Genomic DNA, 23,845 nt, shown 5'->3' with positions numbered 1-23,845 from the left:
TCACAGAGCACGTATAAAATAAAGAAAAACAGTATGCAATGCCGGATTATGGTGTGTAGAAATTAGACCCAATGGAGTTATTTTTCCTGTTACTGATTATCACTGACTTAAACATGTGAGTAATGCAGTCCAAGTATATAAAACAAATATTCTCCATGCAACTGACCCTGGCTAAACATGAAATGTGCTATGTCGTACATTATAGTTAGCCATTTCCTGTAGCCAAAATGTTTTCTGTTAGAGCATAATCATTTTGCCAGGGGACAGCTCCAGTTCCCTAATTTTTTAGCGTTATTTTTGAAATGATACTGACAGCCTCGAGGTTGTAATGTCCTTGGAACTAGTTCTATAGAGACACATAAATGACGTGAGTCAGGACCTTCTTTCTCAAAAATGTAGTTGTGTAAAACACAGACAGCCTTAACAACTGATGTTACTGTTTTAACATCTGTTTCAGTTGCCTTTAGTAATACTCTCCATTTGCTACATAAAATCACAAAACCACACTCAACACTTCTGCGGGCTCGTGATAAATGGTAGTTAAATCTTCTCTTCCTGTCATCAAGCTGTCTTTGGGGAAACGGTCTCATGAGATAAGGTAGCAGTGGGTATCCTTCATCAGCTACTGTGACATAGGGAACAGTGATATTAGTGTCAGGAAGTGGATGTGGAGATGGCACGTTAAGTTCTTCCTTTTCTAAAAGTTTGTAGAGATGATGATGATCTGAAAACACTGGAGTCACTCTGTCGACCTACCCCTCCAACGTCAACAGTGAGAAATTTACCACCGGCGTCAGTCATTGCTTGAAGAGATATTGAAAAATATTTCTTATAGTTGAAATATTTTGAACCACTCTTGACAGGATACTTAAACTCACAATGCTTTCCATCTAAGCTTCCAATGCAGTTTGGGAAATTACATTTTTGTAGATAACTTTGTGCTGATGCCAGCCATACCTCTCTTGATGGGTAAGGTAAATATTCCTCATGCAGGACCTCCCAAATAGCTTTGCATGTTTCCTTGACAATGGCAGCCACAGTGCTTTTCCCAACACGGAAGCGTATAGCCAGTGATCGGAAGGATTCTCCAGTAGCCAGAAACCTAAGGAAATAATCATAAATCTAATGTAAGAAGCAAATACACAGAGTATATTTTATGTACTCTCACTCTTAACAAGATTGTTGTTGCATTTCACCTCTAAAAATGGCAGAAAGCAACAATGATCAGCACGTATTATTATACGTGACGTAATAGCCTCATTAGGGCATTGTTCTTTGGGGATTACAATCTGCCTGTATACTGTGTATAGATAGATAGATAGATAGATACTTTTTTTTTTTTTCCAGAAAAAGCTGCCAAGGGCAAATGGAAAAACCTTAGAGATTCCTACAAACAAGAGCTGAAAAAACAGGGGGCAAAAAGATCTGGTGCCAGTGTTCATAATGTGAAAACTAGTACATGGCCCTATTTTTGTCAGATGTTCTTTCTAAAAGACATCATGAACCCTGACTCTAGAGGTTCAGATTTAACACAAGATGAAATTGCATCAGTACATGATGAGGAAGATGTCAGTGTCAACTTAGGTAATGAAACGCAGATTTCAGAAGTAAGTTATTATGATGAGTTAGCGTCACCTTCTCCACGGCCACAGTCTCCATCAGACACATCTTATAATACTCTTTCTGGACCATCAGCATCTTGAGATTCTAGTGCTGGATGAAGAGCTAAACGACATCCACTGAGCCTTCAATGCATGAACAAAAAGAATGATGCACTAATTGCTATAGAAAAAAGGAAACTAGAAATTCTGGAGAAGAAGCAGAAGGATACTGAGGATGAAGATCTACATTTTTTCAAGAGTTTGCTGCCATATATGAAGAAATTGACTGGTACAAAAAGGCTTCGAGTTAGGTCCCAAATGCAGAACCTGCTGTTGCAGGAACTTGAACAGTTGGAGAATTATACCCATAACTCAAGTCCAACTTCTCCAGTATCAGATTCTAGCGATGTACACATGCAACCAGTTATACATCACCACAAGCCTCCAGTGCTTTTAACATGTTGAGTTACCAGTGAAGTGTTACAGTTACTTAGCATATATTACTAAATTACGTAAAGAACCATTACAGTTATTTGGCAGATGTTAGATTTTTTTTTTTTTTTAACATAACTGCCTCGCATATGTTTCTTACTTACGTAAATTATGAATTTAGAAGTGATATGCATAATATGGTCTTCAGAGAGGAAAATTAACAAATGATCCATTACGGCTGCTTTTTATCATATACGTATGAGATTTTTTACGTATTTTTGAGGTGTTATTCAGTTGATTCCTTATAAATGAACAAGAACTGTTACATTTCACTACCTTTGTACAAGTATTAACCATTTCTTTACAGGTTTGTTTAATTCCTTTAATAAGTCTCATGTACATTATGTCTGCGTGGTTGTGATTTATCTTAAAACTGATACAATTATGTATTATGTGTTACATCAAAAGTATGTATCAAAATTTTATGAAAATGTGTTACATCAAAAGTATGTATCAAAATTTTATGAAATGTGTACCATGTTCTGCAAGGAAGAAAAATAACGAATGAACCATTGAAGGTATTTTTATCTGATGTGCAAATGAGAAATTAGATTTTTTGTTTCAAGTATTTTTAAGAGGCTGTCCAGTTGATTCCTTACTCTTGAACAATTACTGTAACATTGCACCAATTATTGCACATTATTCTTTACCATTTCCTTAAAAGTTTGTTTAACTTGTAATGAATTTGATGTATGTTATGTATATGTGGTTGTGATTTATCTTGAAAAGTCTTTACCTCAAAGTTATAACCAGTCTCTGTTCAGCACTAAGTGGTTCTCTGAATTTGGTTGTCATTTTTGTAAATTGCACTTCCAGTTTATTCAGCAAACAATCAAATATTCCCTGAGTCATCCGTAGATGCTCAAAAAACTTATCGTCGTACATTCGAGCTTGGCAGTATACATTGTTGAATTCACCTGTCTTTCTCGTTGCTTATTGAACTCGTGAATCCAGCAAGATCTGTTAACATTCAGGTCATCAAATTTCAAAGGCACAATTTCACCTAGAAGCAATTTTCTGGAGAGTTTTGACAGTGACATTGCACCGAGTGGGCGTGGCAGGCACTGGTCACGACTGACTTTCCGCGCAATTTACCCACCTCCGATGTGGCTACAGCATTGCTTACCTCTATCCACTAGGCAACCTGCTACCTGCTACCCTCCCAGCAAATCGCGTTCAGTGTGGCCGTAGCCTAAGGCAGGGTGGTGGTGAGGCAAGCAGGCAGCCTGTCTCAAGGTCATTGCTATGGTTACCAACCACCAAGCAGCATGTACACCCAATTATGGAAAATTTTTCACGTAAATAGTGTTTGTGGTGGATTGCGGTCTTCTGGAAGTATTATCGAATTGGTATTATTGTGGAGGGCTAGTCTAAGCCATAGTTGTGTTACTGAACCTTTGCCATGCATGTGGACACCAGCAAAAAAAAAACAAAAACTGCCCACTTTCTCCAGTCACTCACTCTCCCTACATGCGGACCATCTGATGCAATCAGCTTGAAGTCAAAGGATTGTTGAGTATTATGACACTTCATTTATTATTTTTGGCTAAGTATTAACTGAGATATGAAGGTTTAAAAATAGACGATTTTCACAATTTTCTTAGGAATGCCCGGCTGTGGGAAGGGTTCGCGGGAAGATGTGCCAGACGGGATGGGTTAATATAGTAATATGATACCCGTTAATAAACCAAACCATCACTCAGACGTTATTATATATTGTTACTTTTCCATAGTTGTTTTTATTTATTCTTTCTTACAGCACTCCACTCTAGATATCATCCCTTTGGTTTTATCCATATTTACTCTCAAAACTTGTGCCCCCATTCTGTCTCTTCACTTCCTGCATCTTTCCTCTGCCTCCCTTTCATTCTCTGCAGTCAACACAAAGTTATCAGCATACAACATCTCCCATGGAAGGCCACATTTGAAGTCACATGAGAGAGCTTCAAGCACCATAAGGGGCCCAGGATTGAACCCTGATGCCTGCCAACAGTCACTGAAAATTCATCACTCAGATCTCCATTCACTCTCACTTGGGTGCGAGCACCCACATATATAGCCATAACCATTCTGACGAGAAACTCCTCGATCCCAAGCTTTCTCATTTCCCACTTCGCCACCTCCCTAGGGACTCTTTCAAAGGCCTTCTCCAAATCAACAAAAACAAAGTACAGATTCCTTTTCTTTTTTATATACCTTTCCTGAAGCTGCGAAACAATGAATATGGTATCAGTGATCCCTTTGCCTGGCATAAACCCAAAGTGCCTTTCATCAGTATTGACCCTTTCCCTATACCTTCTAGGACCCTCTCCATTATGTTCACTATCAGGCCCATAAGTTTTATGCCACTATAATTTACTCTTTCCAGGGCATGACCACTTCCTTTGTACACATTTACAATGACAGTCTTCAGCCAGTCATCAGGGACAACATGCTCGTTTATAATCATATTTTTCAAATTAGTGACTAATCCCACTCCTATAGAGGCATACCTCAATATCCGGTGGTTCTGTGTACTGGTGGGAACGTTCAGACAGTGAGTTGCCAGATACAGAAGCAATTTTCCCCATGAGATATTGAAGAAAAGCTGGAGATGCATTCCAGGCCCAAGCTCAAACTCTCATATACCTCACCCAGTGAATAGAGACTGACTCAGAAACACCATGTTTATCCTCATAAACAATACTGTTGCTAAAAAATGAGACATCAAACATCACATGTAGAAAGGTAAGGTGGTGGGAGGTGCAGTGCTGAGTTGCATTCAGGGCAACAGATACAGCGAGAGTCGGAGAGTGTGTGTCGTGCAGGGCGGGCAGGCTGCCTGCTAAATTGGGGTGAGGAACAGGAGGGAGACAGGGAGGGAGACAAGCAGGGGTGGGGGAGGGCGGGGGAATGGGGAGGGAGTCAAGCAGGGATGGGGGAGGGTGGGGGGATGGGGAGGTAGACAAGCAGGGGTGGAGGAGGGTTGGGGGACGGAGGGAGACAAGTGGGGGTGGGGGAGGGTAGGGGAATGGGGAGGGAGACATGCTTGGTAGTGCTGAGCATGATGGAGGATGGAGGAGGAACAGGGGGAGGGGGGGGAGTCGGGGATGGAGAGAGGACGGGGAGAGCCGTGCGCACCACCACATCCACATTCGGATGCACTCATTTCAAACATAGGAAGTGACAGGGTGTTCAGACTAGCAAATCGACAGTTGTTTGGATTGTGGGAATGTTCCCCAGTTTCTTTTGTTCAGTGTAGCAAATGTTCAGTTATTGGGGCACCGGATAATGGGGTTTTCCTGTATCTCCTGATGTCTTCATCATTACAGCAGTCAACTCAGGCACACCTGCCACCTTCCCAACTGCATCCTGTCATTTGCCCTGTGCACAGTAATGGCATCAATCAAAGACCAAACACAGGATCTGTTGCCAAACCTTCCTCATTCCAGTCAAACTCCTCATTCATCAACTGATTATAATGCTCTCCCCAGGCATCTTTAACCCATTAGCTCCCAGAGTTCCTGTGTGGGGGGCTGTGCTGAAAGGGTACGAAGGGTACTGCCCTCAACCTATCGGCTTATAGTCATGAAGCTTATGGGTTCCTACCCCGGGGTTCCCTTCTTTGTTATCTTTTGAAAATGCCCAGTTTCATCCTATACTGAGGACACTGGGAGTAAATGGGTTAATATCCTCACTGTCCACTATTGCCTTCCCCTCTATCATTCTTCACGCATTATTCACCTAAAATGTATCTGTTTTCTCTCCTTATGTGATTTGCCACCTTAAATGCCATATTCCTCTTGTGTTAGGACTATTTAGGTTATCCAGTATAAGTCTTGTGATTCAGATTTTGCCCTGTATACCTCTTTTCTAATCCTACTCTTGACAGCCAAATATTCCGCTCTGTTACCACGTCTTATCCATTCCTGGAAAACTCTTCTTTTCTCCTTAACTGCGGCTTCAACACCCTCATCCCACCACCATGTTACCATATGTTGATGCTTTGATAAAATATTTCAGGGAATATGATTGGTGAGAGTTTAATGAAACAATTTGATGTGGAAAATAAATGCTATCAGCTTAAGGAAGAATACATTGAATGACCAGCCAAATGATTTCCTGTAACCAGGAAATTTTTCAGTACTCAGGGTGTTAACCTTATGACCAATCAACATGTGTTCCCTACGTGTCAACAAGTGGGTTGACAGAGGGTTAGTGCCGCCCTTCCCTGGAAAACAACTAACTAAATATACAAACAAGAAGCCTTGGATCAGGATGGACCAACAGATGACAATCAAGGACCGGACAAAGGACATAGTATGGACTGCAACATGGATTGTAAGGGCTGTGAATGATGAGGTGGAAGGGAGAGAGATTGTCCAGGTGCTTGAGGGTGCAAAAGTTGACACATGTAGATTAACTGAGACTAAATGGAAAAATGAAAATGTGAGAGAGTGAAAGTATGGATGGGGTATATGTGTGGGAGTAGGTGAAAATGAGAGGGCAAAAGACTGTATGGACTGCTGTGTACAAGAGATGGAAGAAGAATATAAGAGAGTATGGATCACTTGGTTCAAGGATTGTGTGGGTAAGGTTGAAAGTGAGAAGACAAACTTGGGCGATTATGTGTGTGAATGCGCCAGTGCAAGATCGTGCAAGCAGAGTGAAAGGAGAATTCTGGGCAAATGTGGAAATGTGCATGGAAAAGTTTGAGAGGAAAGAGAGAGTGTCTTTGATTGGAGATATGAATGGAAAAGTTGGGAATGTGAAGGTAGATGGAGTAGTTGGTGAGTGGGGTGTGCCTGCAGAATGGCAGTGCTCTAGTGGACATTTGTGTGGGGAGGGGGTTGGTGATAGCCTATACCCTCTTTAGGCAGAAAGTGATCCACAGGTATACATAGCAAGTGATGAGAAGGGTGGGTGGTGAAATGAATGGATGGAATGCAGTGATTGATTATGCATGTGTGGATAAGGGAATGAGAAGATATGTAATGGATGCAAGAGCATCCAGAGTTTGGGGGAGTGGACTTTCTGATCGCCACTTGGTGGTGGTGAAAGTCAAGGTTCAAGTGCAATGGAGGCAGTGGTGCAATGGAGGCAGTGGTGGGCAGTGCAAATGAAGAAGGACCTTGCGCAAGCACAATGCGCAATCCACAGTTCACTACCTTGCGCAAGCGCAAGTGCGCAATCTGACAAATATTTAGCTTGCTCAGTGTCGCAAAGCACAAGCACAAACCATTTGCATATATTTGTGGGAATTACTGTAAAATATTGATATATGATTAAAATAGCATACTTCCTTTCTTCTATCTATCTATCTATCTATAGCCCGACGCCCTAATCCCGCAAAGGGTGGCCGCAGACAAAACGCCTCCAAGTCACTCTGTCACCCACCATTTGACTCCCCTCCCCCCAACTCACCCCCCCCTCCCTCATATACCTCTCAACTCCATCCCTCCACCTCATCCTCGGTCTACCCCTCCCTCTCCCTCCCTCCACCTCACCTGCATACACCCTCTTAGTCAGTCTTTCATTCTCCATCCTCTCCACATGTCCAAACCACCTCAGTGTATTTCTCCTAATCTTTTCAACCACATCCACATCCACCCCACAACGTTCCTTCACTTCTTCATTCGTCAACCTGTCCCTCCACGTCACTCCACATGCTCCTCTCAAGTAACTCATTTCCACTGCTCTCACTCTTGACTTGTTCCCCTCTTGCAAGGTCCACGCCTCGCTTCCATACGTCAGGGTTGGAATCACAATACCATCATGCAGTGACTTCTTAACTTCCATACGCACCTCCCTGTTTCTCATCACTGCTTTCAGTGTACCAACAACCTTCCCTCTCTGCTGTACCCTTTCACGTACTTCATCCCCCAAAGTTCCATCCTTACTCATCACACTACCCAAGTACTTGAATGCATTCACATTCTCCATATCCTCACCATCCAACCTCACTGCACACTCTGTGACTTCATTCCTCTCAAACACCATAACTTTACTTTTGTTTACATTAACTTTCAGCTTCCTCCTCCTACACACTGTCCCAAATTCATTCACCAAACCTTGCAACTCCCATTCATCTTCACTCAACAATACTGTATCATCAGCAAACAACAACACCGGAAGCTTCCAAATCTCACCCTCATTCATTAGGGCCACCCCCACATCCACTGCCCTACCTTGTACCTCCTTTACAACCCCATCCATATATATATTAAACAGCCATGGAGACATTACACACCCCTGTTTCAGTCCCACATTGAGATCAAAGAACTCACTCAGCTCACCATCCACTCGCACCGTAACCCTAGCTCCCTCATACATACTCTTCACAGCACTCAACAATTTCCCCTCCACTCCATATATTCTTAATACCTTCCACATACCTTGCCTATCTATTCTGTCATAAGCTTTCTCCAAGTCCATGAAGGCAGCATACACTTTCCTTCCCTTCTCTAGATACTTCTCCACTAAACATCTTAGAACAAATATCTGGTCTACACACCCTTTTCCCTTCCTAAATCCCCCTTGTTCTTCTCCAACTAGCTCCTCTGTCATATGCCTAACCCTATCAATGAGTATTCTACCATATATTTTACCATTCACACTAAGAAGGCAAATACCCCTATGGTTACCACATACTTCTCTCTCCCCTTTTCCTTTATACAGAGGAACAATTATACCTGATTTCCAGTCCTCTGGAACCCTTCCCTCTTCCCAAGCCAATCTACACAACTTCCATATCCACTCCACAACAATCTCACCCCCATACCTAAGCATTATTTATTATTATTATTATTATTATTATTTTCTATTATTTGTAATTTGCACAAGTGCTCAATCTAATATTTAGCTTGCACAGTGTCGCTAAGTGCTAGCGCAAACCATTTGCATATATTTGTGGGAATTACTGTAAAATATTGATATATAAATAAAATAGCATACTTACTTTCTTACTTTTATTTATTATTATTATTTTCTATTATTTGTAATTTGCACAAGTGCACAATCTAATATTTAGCTTGCACAATGTCGCTAAGTGCTAGCGCAAACCATTTGCATATATTTGTGGGAATTACTGTAAAATATTGAGATATTTAAATAAATTAGCATACTTTTATTTATTATTATTCTATCTATCTATCTATCTATTGTCAGACGCCTTAATCCCGAAAGGGGTGGCCACTGGCCACAAACAAGCAACAAATCGCCTCCATGTCACCCTGTCCCCGCCATTTCACTGCCCTACTCCCTGCTCACACCCACCTCTCTCATATACTTCTCCACTCCATCCCTCCATCTCATCCTTGGCCTCCCCTCCCAATCCTAACACTTCCTATCACATCCACACCACAACGATCCTTCACTTCTTCATTTGTTAGTCAGTCTCTCCATGTAACTCCACATGCTCCTGTCAAATAACTCATTTATATCCACAGCTTTTACTCTTGACTTCTGTCCCTCCAACAAGGTCAAAGCTTCACTTCCATACGTTAGAGCTGGTATCACAATACTGTCATGTAGTACCTTTTTCACTCGTGGAAGTTCAAACAGAGGAGTGAGCGGGGGCTGCGAAGCGGAGGGACAGAGAAACAAAGGCTGTGATGTTACCGGTTTCACTTTTATCTGCATTTTCGCAATATGTTTTATTCATATACAATAACGTGTGTAATTCCTTACAAAAATCATTAAAACATTTAAATCAAATATCCACAGCCTTATAAATTATTAGGCTGTGGATATTTGATTTAAATAATATGTTTTAATGATTTTTGTAAGGATTTGCATATCCAAATAATTTATAAAATATTAAAGTACATTATCTCTGTTGAAGCATTTTAAGAAATGCTACTACCCTCCGTCCCTCCCGCCTCCCCCAGAACCCTCGCGACCAGCCCGAGCCTTCCCCATCCCTTGTTCAAACATACGGGAAGCTCCCAAGACCACCTGTCCCTTGGACTGCTCAGTGCGCAAGCCACAGGACAGGTGCGCAAGGCAGGTGCACAAGTGCAAATTTAGCTGTGCAAGTGCAACTAAATTTGCACTGGTGCACCTGCCTTTTCATGTGCAAAAGTGCAATATTGCGCATGGTCTCATGCGGTGCGCAATGCACAAATGATATTCACCGGAGCACAATGGCGCACAAGTGTGCTTTGCGCAAGTGTTTGCACACCTGCCCAGCACTGAATGGAGGAATAGGAGGAGGGAAGGACAGGAGGAAGAAGTCCATACAAGGAGGGTAGAAAGGTTGCAAGGGGATGGAAAAAAGACAGAAAATAAGAGAGAAGTGGAGAAGTGATTGGCTATATATGATTAGGAGCAGATCGGAGAGGTGTAATTTGTGTGCAGGATATTCACAGAAGAAATCTGTACTGCGTGTGAGGTGGTGTGTGGAGTGAAGAGAAGACAAAAAGGGGTGCAAGAGACAGCATAATGGAATTATGAGGTGAAGCAAGCTGTGGCACAAAAGAAGAAAGCATTAAGTGAGTGGATAGGAAGCAGAGGCATGGAGGAATTTGAGAGATGGAAGAGACAGTGATATGTAGAGAGCAAGAGAGTGGTGAAAAGATTTGTAAGGGAGAGTAAGAGAAGAGAGTGGATGAGGAATTTGGAAGGAAAAAATTGAGTGTAAAGTGGAGGGAATGTAAGAAAATGTTCTGGAAGGAGGTAAAGAGACTTAGGCAGGGTAATAAAGAAATTTGTAGGGGAGTGAAAGATAAAAATGGTAGATTGATAGTGGAGAAGGGAGAAAAAGTGAGCAGATGGAGAGAAAACTTTAAGGAATTTTTAACCTCATGACGCCTCTGTGTCGCCCTGTACCCCGCCATTTCATCACCCTCCTTCCAGCTCACACCCCTCTCTCTCATATACCTCTCCACTCCATCCCTCCATCTCATCCTCAGCCTTCCCCTCCCTCCCCCCCACTTCACTCACATACACTTTCTTTGTTAGTCTCTAGCTCTCTGTCCTCTCTGCATGTCCAAACCACCTCAGTGTATTTCTCCTAACACTTTCTGTCACATTAACTCCACACCACAACATTCCTTCACTTCCTCTTTTGTCAGTCTGTCTCTCCATGTAACTCCACATCCTCTCAAATAACTCATGTCCACTGCTCTCACCCTTGACTTGCATCCTCCCAATAAGGTCCAAGCTTCACCATCATAAATTAGAATGATATCAGAATACTATCATGCAGTTACCTTTTTACATCCATTCTCACTTCCCTATTTCTTATCACTGCTTTCAAAGAATCAGGCGTCTTTCTTTATTTTTGTACCTTTTCAAGCATTTCATCCTCCAAACTTCCATCCTTACTCATCACACTACCCAAGTACTTAAGTGCACTCACATTCTCCATTTCCTCATCATCCAGCCTCTTTGTACATTCAGTGGCTTCATTTCTATCGAAGACAATAACTTTACTCTTCCCTGCATTCACTTTTAGATTCAATTTTGTACACACTCTCCCCAATTCATTCAACATTCCTTGCAGTTCCCCTTTGTCTTCTTTTGACAATACAGTATCATCTGCAAACAACAGTACAGGAAGTTTCTAAACACTGCCCTCTCTCATTAGGGCCATTCCAACATCCACTGTACCTTGCACCTTTTTTATAACCCCATACATATACAGACTGAACAATTATGAAGACATGGTACATCCCTATTTCAATCCAACATTCAGACAGAAAAATTCACTCAGCCCACTATCCAAGTGCACTGCAGCCTTAGCACCCTCATTTATACTCTTCACAGCATTCAGCAACTTCCCATATGTAAACAAATGAATTAGAGAAGGTGCAAGGAGTGGCTACAAGAATTATGCCAAGCTTAAGAGGTTTGCAGTATGAAGAGAGATTGGAAAGGTTGAGATTGACTACAAGAAAGAAGAGAAAGGTCTATCTATCTATCTATTGCAAGACGCCTCAATCCCATTCGGGGTGGCCACAAACAAATCGCCTCCACATCACCCTGTCCCTCGCCATTTCACTGCCTTGCTCCCAGCTCACACACCCCTCTCTCATATACCTCTCCACCCCATCCCTCCATCTCATCCTCGGCCTCCCCCTCCCTCTCCCCCCCTCCACCTCACTCACATACACTTTCTTCGTCAGTCTTTCACCCTCCATCCTCTCCACATGGCCAAACCACCTCAGTGGATTCCTCCTAACGCTTCTTATCACATCCACATCCACACCACAACGGTCCTTTATATCCTCATTTGTCAGCCTGTCTCTCCATGTGACTCCACAGGCTCCTCTTAAATAACTCATTTCCATTGCTCTCACTCTTGACTTGTGTCCTTCCAACAACGTCCAAGCTTCACTTCCATACGTTAGAGGTGGTATCACAATACTGTCATGTACTAACTTTTTCACTTCCATGCTTACTTCATTGTTTCGTATCACTGCTTTCAAGGAACCAGCAACCTTTCTTCCCTGCTGTACCTTTTCAAGCACTTCACCCTCCAAACCTCCATCCTTACTCATCACACTACCCAAGTCCTTAAACATACTCACATTTTCCAATTCCTCACCATCCAACCTCGCTGTACATTCACTGACTTCACCTCTCTCAAAGACCATCACTTTACTCTTCCCTACATTCACCTTTAGATTCCATTTCTTACGCACTCTCCCAAACTCATCCACCAAGCCCTGCAGCTCCCCTTCGTCTTCACTCAACAACACAGTATCATCTGCAAACAACAGTACAGGGAGTTTCCAAACACTACCCTCTCTCACCAGGGCCACTCCAACATCCACTGCCCTACCTTGTACCTCTTTTATTACCCCATCCATGTACAGATTGAACAACCATGGAGACATAATACATCCCTGTTTCAACCCAACCTTCAAAGAGAAAAATTCACTCAGTTCACCATCCACACGCACTGCAGCCTTAGCACCATCATACATATTCTTCACAGCATTCAGCAGCTTCCCATCTACTCCATATATTCTTAATACTTTCCACAATCCTTGTCTATCCACCCTGTCATATGCTTTCTCCAAATCCATGAAAGCCGCATACAACTACTTTCCCTTCTCTAGAATCTTTTCCACTTAAGATCTAAGAATGAATATCTAATCTACACAACCTCTTCCCTTCCTAAAGCCTCCCTGTTCTTCTCCAACTAATTCCTCTGTTCTTTCTTTAACTCTGTCAATAAGTATCCTACCATACACTTTTCCTATAATACTAAGAAGACAAATGCCTCTATGACTACCACACACTTCTTTTTCCCCTTTTCCTTTGTACAAGGGAATAATTATACCTGACTTGCAATCCTCCGGGACTCTGCCTTCCTCCCAGGCCAATCTGCACATCTTCCACATCCATTCTACTACTATCTCTTCCCCATGCTGCATTTCACTTCACACTCCATCAATTCCTGGGGCTTTCCCCAATATAACTTTCTTCATTGCTTCCACAACTTCTGTCCTACTGGTTTCTTCCTGTCTTCTCACCTCCCTCCTTCTCCCAGCCATTCCCCAGCCACTTATACTCGCATTACATCCATCCTCTATGTTCAACAATTTTTTAAAGTGTTCTCTCCATCTGCCCACTTTTTCTCCCTTCACCACTAGTAATCTACCATTTTTATCTTTCACTCCCCTGCTAACTTCACTTCCACCCTGTCTTACTCTTTTCACTTCTCTCCAGAACATTTTCTTACAGTCCCTCCACTTTACACTCAAATTCCTTCCAAAATCTCATCCACTCACTTCTTACTCTCTCTTACTAATGTTTTCACCTCTTTCTTCTCTTCACCTCTTTCCAGAACATTTTCTTACAGTCCCTCCACTTTACACTCATTCCTTCCAAATTCCTCATCCACTCGCTTCTTACTCTCTCTTACTAATGTTTTCACCTCTTTCTTTCTACATATAACTCTCTCTTCTGCCTCTCAACTTCTTGCACACCCCTATTTCTCATCCATTCATTGTATGCTTTCTTCTCTTGTGCCACAGCCTGTCTCGCCTCTTTCCACCATGCTGTTCCTTGCACCCCCCTCCATCTTCTCTTCATCCCACACACCACATCACATGCTGCATATATTTCTCCTGTGAATATCCTGCACACCCCTTCCACGTCCCCCATCTGTTCCAATTCATATTTGCCCAATCATTTCTCCAGTTCTCTCATATTCTGCCTTTTTCTCATCCTCTTGTAACCTTTCCACTCTCCTTGCAAATACTCCTTCTTCCTGGCCTTCCCTTCTTCTATTCTCCATCTTATTTGGATCTTTATTCTGGCCACCACCAAGTAGTGGTCAGAAACTCCACTCCCCCAACCTCTATAAGCTCTTGCATCCATTACACATCTTCGCATCCTTTCATCCACACACACACATAATCAATCATTGCCTTCCTTTCATTCATTTCACCACCCACCCTTCTTATCACTCGCCATGTATACCCGTGGATCATTTTATGCCTGAAGAGGGTATTGGCTATCACCAACCCCCTCCCAGCACAAATGTCCACTAACACACTGCCATACTCATCTATCTCAGCAGGCACACCCCACTCACCAACTATTCCATATATAATAATAATGTATATGTACATGTGGGGATGGGCTTCCCTACCTCTTATGAATAAGGGTAGAGTTAGTTGCTGGTACAGTGCAATATTTTTTCCAATTATAAATGGCAGAATGGATGGCTCAAGCCATGTGCCACTACACGCCTCGGATAAACCTCATTGGTTATGATACAGCCACTGCGCAAATGATGATCCTGGAAGAAAAATAAATGTAAACTACACTGAAAATAGGAAATTATTTTGGAAAGCATTTAAGAATGTAGAAATGAGGGTAGAAAAAAGTGTGAAAGTTTGAGTGATGAAAGTGGAAGAATGCTAGGAGCTAGAAGTGTGGTAAGGAGCACATTGAAATAATAGTTTGAAAGGTTAATAAAAAGGAATAATGCATACAGAGTGATAGAACATGACTGGTTTTTGTGGTGTGCTGAGAAAAAACATTGTGTCAAAAAAACGTGAAGTAAAGAATTCTGCGATTTGGCTGAAGAATGGGAAGGCAACAGGTGTTGATGAGAGTGTATTTATATTTAATTTAATTGAAGAGAGTGGGGTAAAGTATTTTCTAAAAACATGTAAGAAAGTTTGGATAAGTGGAACTGCACCAGTAGAGTGGAAGAAAGCTATGACTCTACTCTTGTACAAGGGTGTAGGTGACCAAAGTAAATTGAAAAAAACATGCTGAAGAGTTGAGGGGAAGGATGGCATTAGAAGAATGGCATTGGAGCATAGTGGTGTTGTGATAAGGGGTAAAATGAGATGGTTTGAGCATGTGGGGATGATGAAGAATGGCAATTTGTTGCAGAAAGTGAGAAGTCTGAGCAACCAGGGTAGGGTTATGAGAGTCACACCAAAAAAAGATGTGGAACAAAGTCAGAGAGTGTCACCTCAGAGATAAGAGACTGAATAGGGGTGCTGCCAGAGATTGAGCAATGTTTAGAGCTGCCATTAAGTGACCAAGGCTGATGCATGCGAGCATGTTGGAGCATTTATAAATGATATGATGTGAAGTCTGTTGAGTGTGTTAAAAGTTTTATAATGGTAATGAAGCCTATGTGAGGGTAGGTGGTCATCTAGGTGAATGGCTTAATCACGTTGTTAGAGTTAGAAAAGGTTGTGTGATACTGTTCAGTTTATTGGATTTGGTAATACATAAAAACTTAAGTTATGGAGAGAGGAATTTGGATTGAAGTGAATGGTGAAGAGTGGAATATGATGCTGTGTTTCTTGCTGATTGTGAACAAGAGGTTTACAAGAGTGGTGTAGCATTGTAATCCCTAGCCGCTGGGTGATGGTATGGACCAACAGAGAAGAGGTGGGTGAGGCTGCTGGGATTCGGTAGGAACCACACTTGTTTTCCTGGCACAGTTTGAAGTGGCTGCCACTTTATCTCATTACCAAAAGCTGGGAGGGACTCCCACCACTGAGCCAACCATACCTCATTTGTCTCTGTGACTTTGCCAGGTGTAAGACGATGTTTTCTTTATCCTTCTCGTCCTATTCCGTTCCCTCCTTACGTGGACTTTTGCCTCATCCAGCCTTGCCAAGCCTTTTTCCAAGGATATTAGGAAAGGACTCAGTGATAGTGCCATAGGACGTGCCTTGGACACCGCTGTGTCTAGTTTATCTAGTAATGGAGAAGTTATCATGTTGAGAGCGAAGCCAAAATCAGGGCTGCATTCCAATGCACAAATACTGCCTACCTCTTGTGCCAAAAATTCCTCATCATCATCATGTCATTACTCGTCGACGTGATGACCTACAGACCTGGGGATACTTCCATTTGCAAGAAGAAGAGTTGGTGAGTAATATGGCCTTTAATTTGTTTCCCTAACTGCTATAGTTTCCAAAATATTTAGGTTTGAAAACAGGCTGTTTTCGGAAAAATTCCCATAGTGAGAGAACAACGGCGCCATAAATTGCCCAGTGTTTAGGAGTTAAGGGTGTCTGCGAGCATCATGCCTTGAAGATAAATTTGGATAAAAGTAAAGTGATGTTTGTTGAGAGAGAAAGTGACTCCCAGTGTAGTGTGATGTTGAAGGGATAAAAGACGAATTGGTAAGGGAGTTTAATTATCTTGGTGCAGTGATAAGGAAGAGAGGTAAGTGTGCAAAAGAGCTAGAAAGTAGAGAAGCACAGAGATGGAAAGTGGCTGCTGCTATGAAGGCCTTTATAGGAAACAAAAATCAGAATGTGGCAGCTGTGGAAAGACTGAGTGAAGGAATTTTAAAACCCACATTACCTATGAGGGTGTCTGGGGTACAACCCCCTAAGTGCCATGAAAAAAAGAAAAAAAAAAAAAAAAGGAGAAAAATGCAGTTAAAGTTTTTCCACTTTCAGAATGCCATAGCATCTGAAGTTAATGATATATCTTGTTTTTTTTTTTTTTTTTTTTTTTTTTTTTTTTAATGGCTGAAAACATCTACTCTCACAATATGATAATTTCAATATGAAAAGAATGTAAATGCAGAACTGATTAAGAAAAGTGGTGATAAGCACTCAGATTGGTGGAAACAGCGTCTTTCCCGCTCTCATTTGCCACTGAGTGCTACACGGTATGGCTCAGGGAACATCATTGGTGACCAGCACCAACACCATGCAGGTGGAATTAGTGGTTTGTACCTCCAAGCTCACAATGCAGTCTGGTTGGCTGACAGTAAGGACAACAAAAAACAGTGTTTTCATAGGAAATTCACCCTTACTGATATTAGGCTTTCAACCTCCAACATGTGCTCCAGAAAGAGGAACACTGGGGCATAATAGTGGTATACTAACTCAATCTCGACTTCTATTGGCCAACGTTAATGCTTGTGTGGGCCGACAACAAAGACGACGGTACCCTGCTAACAATAAGAGTATAGCCTCTACTGATATTCTTATTCCACCTTCCAACCTGTCCAAATACAACTACCTTGGGACAATACAGTGATATGCTTAATTTTGGCCTGGCTGACACTTAGGGAGTTGTATCCCATTATGCCACATATGGGTGTGAGACTTTCGTGTGGTGTGAAAAAGACAATTTACAAGTAACAGCAGTTGAAGAATACTTGTGTGGTATGGAGAGTGGATAGGATGAGGAGTAATGTGATTCATGAAATATGTATAATATGGAATTATGTAGACACTGGATTTGAAGAGAGTGCACTTAGATGTTATGGTCACATGGAGAGAATGGAATGAAAAGGGGTATGTCTGAGTAAGTTTGAAGGTAGAAACATGGTAAGCCAGGAAAAAGTTGGCTGTATAGTAAATGATCAGTTGAGAAAGCTAGTTATGAAAGATGATAAAATAAGGGAACAAATTGGGATTGAGCTGCTTAGAATAATTTTATACAAAGGAGTGCATGGCAAGGGTTCGGTGCCCTTAGTTTTACCCAGTGAAATGATAGTTATCGGATTGACTGTTGCTGTTTGGTAATGTGAAGTGTATGAGTGTGGAATTATGCATATAAGTTGGAGTCAGGATTCCCCGGGAGCTTGAATGGTGAGTAAATGAGAGTGATGCCCATTCACTCTTTCCTTGTCCTTCTGCCTACGGGTGACTTTATACTCCCTCTTCTGTCATTCTTTCCTTCATTCTTTCCTCTTCCTTCTCCCTGTGGGTGACTCTACACTGAGAGACAAGCCAAATGATTTCCTATATACCAGGAAACCATTTGCTATGCTGGGTGGTAACCATGTAACCAAATTTTGGTGCCTGGTGGTTTAGTGGGTACTTATGAAGCTCCAGTTGGACTGAGCCAGTGAAGGTTTATATCCAATGGGTGGTTGGGGTTGATTGCTCATGTAATGCCACTCAGGGATAAGTGAGGCTGGTCACTGTCATCTTAAATGTTGGGACCAACTGCCTAGCCCCGGGCTCCTACGCTCCTCGTGGGGCAGTGTAGGATTGGATGATAGATGGATGGATGGATACCTATTTTCTTTTGCATACTGTTGATTAGTTCTTCATTATTTGAGTTTTTCTTGCTCCTCGGAGTGTGGATCATACCTCACCCTGTCATTAGATGGGAAAAAGAATTCAAGATGATGGTGATGATAATTTACCTCCCAGAACAGGAATTGGACCTTGGCCTTATACAACAGTTCAGGATTACAATATACAGTAATACTGTATAAGTGCTCTCCAGTCACCAAATGGGCTAGGTTCAGTTCCTTAGGGATATAACTGACATAATAGTCACGTAAGGGATTTTGTAGTATCTGAGTTATTAGTTATATTTATGTTTGTTGTCTTGTAACAGTGCTGACCTCGGAACCAATGGACACGGGCACGGATGAGGGGGAGGATGAGAAGACTAAAGTCAGTAATTTAGGGGTTAAGTTGCCACCAGCACCTGCAGGAAAATGTTCTGCTAAATTACAGGCAAGCAGAGTTTATATCATTATTTTTAAATAAAAATGTAATCAGGAATTTCATATTTCTTTAGGAATGGTGTACTTGTAAGTGCAGATAGTGTGAATTATGAAAGTTAAGATACAATAGAATTAGTAAAAATGTTTGTTTACTCTTAGGATGTATGTAAAGAAATGTACTTCAAATGTGGTATTGAATATTGTCTGTCATGGGTGTATTGTGGTGTGGTGTTTTAATATAGGTGATCCATTTATTTTAAAACAAGTGTTAATTGAACCATAGAAAAAAAAAAAAAATGTATGTTAAGTGCATAGACATTTTTAGAGAGGGGAGTATCTCTAGGAGTGGTTCAGTTTATCAGTCACATCTGAGGATTGTAATGTGTGGATTGCAAGCCACAGCTCAGGCTGGGTAGCATTGCATTGCAAGCCACAGCTCTGGCTGTGCTGGCCGTGCATCACCATTAACTGCTCCACCACCACGCAAACTTACGCATGGCGCTACGCAAAGATAGAGAGAGAGAGAGAGATTTTTTTCTTTTCACCAGATGATGCCCCAGATGTTTATCTTCAAGTTTATAATGAACATTTTTTTTTTTTTTTCCCACTACTCCCCTACATAAACTTACATATGGCCCTACACAAAGATGGAGAGAGAGAGAAAAAATATATATATATATTTTTTTTCATCAGATGATGCCCTGGATGTTTATCTTCAAGTTTATAATAAACAAAAACTTTTTTTTTTTTTTTCTTCCCCACACCACGAGGTGGGATAAAAAAAAGGGTAACTGCACAATCCATGGGTTAACAAGCAAGATGGTTCACTCTAATGAAGCCCCATACTGTATAATGTGTCACTACAGTAAACTCTCAGTTATATGCCACAATTCAGCCAACCTCCAAGTTGGATGTTGCTTAGTATCCCCCCATCAGCTCAACATCCAGCGTCAAGCCGGATAATTTGTTACTATCCATCTCGACCCTGTATCCTAAAAACTTTCTCACAAGTAAAAGATGAAAATTAGGCATAAAGTAAAATACAGTATTGATACAGTCACTAATAGAGTACATAGTGTACCATGTTATCACCTAGTGTTGGTATCAATGGAGGGTAGAGTTGTACACTGTGCAGTACAGTACAGTGCAATTAACCGCTAAAGGGCGGTCAGCATTCCCGAATGTCCGCTAAGGAAAGGGCAGTTGATGTTCCGGAATGCTTTTCTTTTGTGTGGGCCAATTATGTGAAACAAATGGGAGATATGGCAACAGTGCCCTTTAGGACGTGAATATATCTCATGACGTCACCTTGAGTCACTTCCAGTTGATGCAAGTGGCCGTAAACAACAGAGGAGGTGTGTTGTGTGCAAGAATTCAGTGAGACGCCCAGGTAAACGCAGAAATGTTACTATGTGATTCTCTGAATGTGGTGTAGGTCTCTGTATCAATTGCGTTACAAAATACCACACACTAAAGACATATTAGTGTGAACAGTTGTAATATACAGTTGTACATAGTATGATGTACATATGATTATAGTTGTAGCGACGTAAGATAAGAATAATTTTACATTATAATGTAGTGTGTAGTGTTCAAAGTGCACTACAAAGACACAGAACAGTGTAGATAATGTAAAAATGATATATTTTGGGTTGCTGTTACATATAAGAGCAAAAAACAGGACTCACTGCTCACCTGCTCTCAGTTGCATGCCAATGAGAGTGAACTTGATGTACCACCACCTCTCTCACTCACCACTCACCACCACCCAGCCCACGCACAATTTGAAGAGAATATTATCAAATTCTTTGTTTTTTCCAGTATTCTGATCCATTTATGCATATTTTGCCTGATTTCATAACACTTTATTTTTCCAAAATAATTCGTCCCATATGGATGTAAAATTGGGAAGTAGCCTTCCATTTAAGGGTTAATCCCTTACGGTCTAGGCACTGTTCGTACAGTAATTTCAGAATCGCAATAAAGCACCAGGACACTAGGCACGGAGAGATCTAAAGCTTTGCAACAATGTGTGAGGCATGGGAGGCCACAGAGTAAGTTACAGCACTAGGGCTTTGGCACTGTGTGGTCACGAACAGAGCACACAGATATGTCTTCTCTACACGAGAGCTATGGAAGAGAATGAGAGAGCAATGGTAGGCTCGGTGCACTGGGTGGGTTGCTTCTGCAACGTATTCTGATTGGCTGGCTGGCATTGCCAGGTTTTCCTGTGTGCCGGATGGCTCCTGCATCTGAACCGGATGCTACAACTCACTGCCAAATATTGTATAGGCCCACCAGTTGCTTTCTGTATCGGCGCTGGATATTGCCAAATTCTGCCAGATATTGCTTTAATAGAGATGAGCAAAAAGTGCCGGATATTGCATTGAACCAGTTACTGCGACGGTGGATAATTGAGAGTTTACTGTATCTTCCTAAGCGTTTTCACACACAAGGTACTTCACTCTATTGAAGCCTCATATGATCCCACATCTATCTAATACTTCTTTACTTGTTAAGTGTGGACATTGTAATTGAAGTATACATACCATACTGCAAACATGACTGTGATTAAAACTGGTCATTTGGTGGTTCAAGCAAGTGATAAAAGCTATGAAATCAAAGGGGATTTGGATTGGAGTTGTAAATTTTGAAGGCTTGAATGATGAGTGAATGGCTGGATGATCCATTTCATAGGGAAGTGTGTTGATAGCTTCTTCTCTCTTGTTTTTTCATCTTTATGTGGGACATTTAATGATGGATAAATTGGTGCCACCGTGGTATAGAAAACAGGATAAAGGCATAGAGAGAGTGAATGAACAGCTTTGAATACCAAGTAGAGTAGACACTGTGAAGATGCTAATTTTCAAGAGACATAGTTTGTCACTTCTCAAAAGAAAGAGTACTGTATCAGCAAGTTGTGTTAGATTTTGAGAAATACTTAAATTTCAAAACTATTCAGTCTATTATAGGCCAACCTTTATGTGTATACAGTACTGTATATGCTGTTTTATACACTGTTAATACAATATTTTGTTTATATCTCCAACCTCCATAGGAAAGAGTGAGCAATCGCCTAAAGGAAGTGATGCAAGGGAACAAGGATTACAATAGCTGGATCCAAAATAATAAGGAGTTTCGTAATCCTGGAATTTATGAAAAACTTATTGACCTTCTTCAGTTGGACGAGATGGGCACCAATTATCCTTTGGTAAGATGAAATAATATATATTTTATTCAGTTTATCTCCAGTTATTTTTATTCATCCAAGGAAGGCCCTTACACTGAAGGGGTTAGGAACAGTCTCCACAGACCCTTTCAGGACACTGCTGTCTCTTTTGTACCTTAGTTTATTCTTGGTACTGTATTTCCAAGTAATAAGTTTCTTCACCTTAGTGGATACCTCATGTAGTATTGTTAATGAATACTGTTTGTATGCTTATTGTGTTCTGTACTCTGAATTACTACAATAAAACCTCAATACAATGGACTTCACTACACCGGAACTCACTTTTATTGGATCCAGGAGCCGATCGGACTAATGTCTGATGTTTCTGAACGAATTCCGAAAAATGTGACCAGTCCGGACCAGGGAAAGTACTCTGTATCAGAGTATTTACCACACGGTTTGTGTGGTCATCCATCTGTCAGTGGCAGGCTGGCAGCATCAGTACTTGCCTCAGTGTCAAACTTTCTCCTCCAATTCCACCTTAGACGATTCCAGTGCTGATCCTCCATCACTTCCAGCCTCTGACTTCCTCATGGCTGACATTAAAATTTCTTCAGCTGATGTATTTTCTGCCATCACTGGCCTCAGTACTAACAAGGCATATGGGCCTGATGGAGTCCCTCCTGTTCTCCTCAAGAACTGTGCTTCTGTGCGTACACCCTGCCTAGGTAAACTCTTTCACCTTTGTCTTTCAACTTGTACCTTTCCTTCTTGCTGGAAGTTAATTCAGCCTGTCCCAAAGAAGGGTGACCATTCTCAACCCTCTAACTATCGTCCAATTGCTTTAACATCCGGTGTCTCAAAAGTTTTTGAGTATTCTTAACAAAAAAATTTTAAAATATCTTTCCTGTCACAACCTTCTTTCTGATCGTTAGTATGGGTTCCGTCAGGGACGCTCCACTGGCAATCTTCACACCTACCTTTCAGACTCCTGGTCATCCTCCTTTCGGGACTTTGGCGAAAGCTTTGCCATTGCACTTGACATCTCAAAGGCTTTCGATCGAGTCTGGCACAAATCTTTAATTTCCAAACTGCCCTCTTACAGTTTCTATCCTTCCATCTGTGCCTTCATCCACAGCTTCCTTTCTGGTCGTTCTATAGCTGCTGTTGTAGACGACCATCATTCTTCTCCTAGATCTATTAACAGTGGTGTTCTTCAGGGCTCTGTCCTATCACCAACTCTCTTCCTTTTATTCATCAGTGATCTTCTAAGCTGTACATCTAACCCTATCCACTTGTATGCTGATGATTCCACCCTTCACCTTTCCATTCGGTTCCCGCAACGTCCATCCCAGCAGTTACTTCAACAATCAAGAGATGAGGCTATGTCACTCCTAATGTCCTACCTGGCTCGTATCTCTGACTGGGGTAAAAATAATCTTGTTTTTAATGCATCTAAGACTCAGTTTTTGCACCTATCAACCCGACAGAATCTTCCAGAGGAGTACCCGTTAAAATTTAATAATATCCAGCTCAATCCAGCATCATCCTTGAACATGCTTTGGGTTTCATTCACTCAGGATTTGTCTTGGAAAGATCATATTACATCTCTTGTAAAATCTGCTTCCAAGAGATTAGGTGTGCTAAGCCGACTCTATACCTTCTTTACCCCTGCACAGTTGTTGACTT

General features: G+C 41.6%; 1 protein-coding gene across 5 annotated transcripts in view; it reads left to right on the top strand.

Annotated features, from left to right (window-relative positions):
- Positions 1 to 23,845, top strand: part of LOC145392977 (uncharacterized) — a 101,731-nt gene that overhangs the window by 41,673 nt on the left and 36,213 nt on the right. For all 5 annotated transcript variants that reach the window (XM_080267274.1, XM_080267275.1, XM_080267271.1 and 2 more), the window contains 2 exons: positions 18,876 to 18,997; positions 22,046 to 22,198. In XM_080267274.1, the coding sequence (XP_080123400.1) occupies positions 18,876 to 18,997; positions 22,046 to 22,198 (275 nt within the window). The remainder of the gene's footprint in view (positions 1 to 18,875; positions 18,998 to 22,045; positions 22,199 to 23,845) is intronic.

Source organism: Coenobita brevimanus, chromosome 23 (genome assembly GCF_032717465.1).
Source record: "Coenobita brevimanus isolate Jiangsu-jjx chromosome 23, ASM3271746v2, whole genome shotgun sequence".
Lineage (NCBI taxonomy): Eukaryota > Metazoa > Arthropoda > Malacostraca > Decapoda > Coenobitidae > Coenobita > Coenobita brevimanus.
The sequence above is the reverse complement of the archived record's forward strand: the minus strand, read 5'-3'. Positions and strand labels throughout refer to the sequence as shown.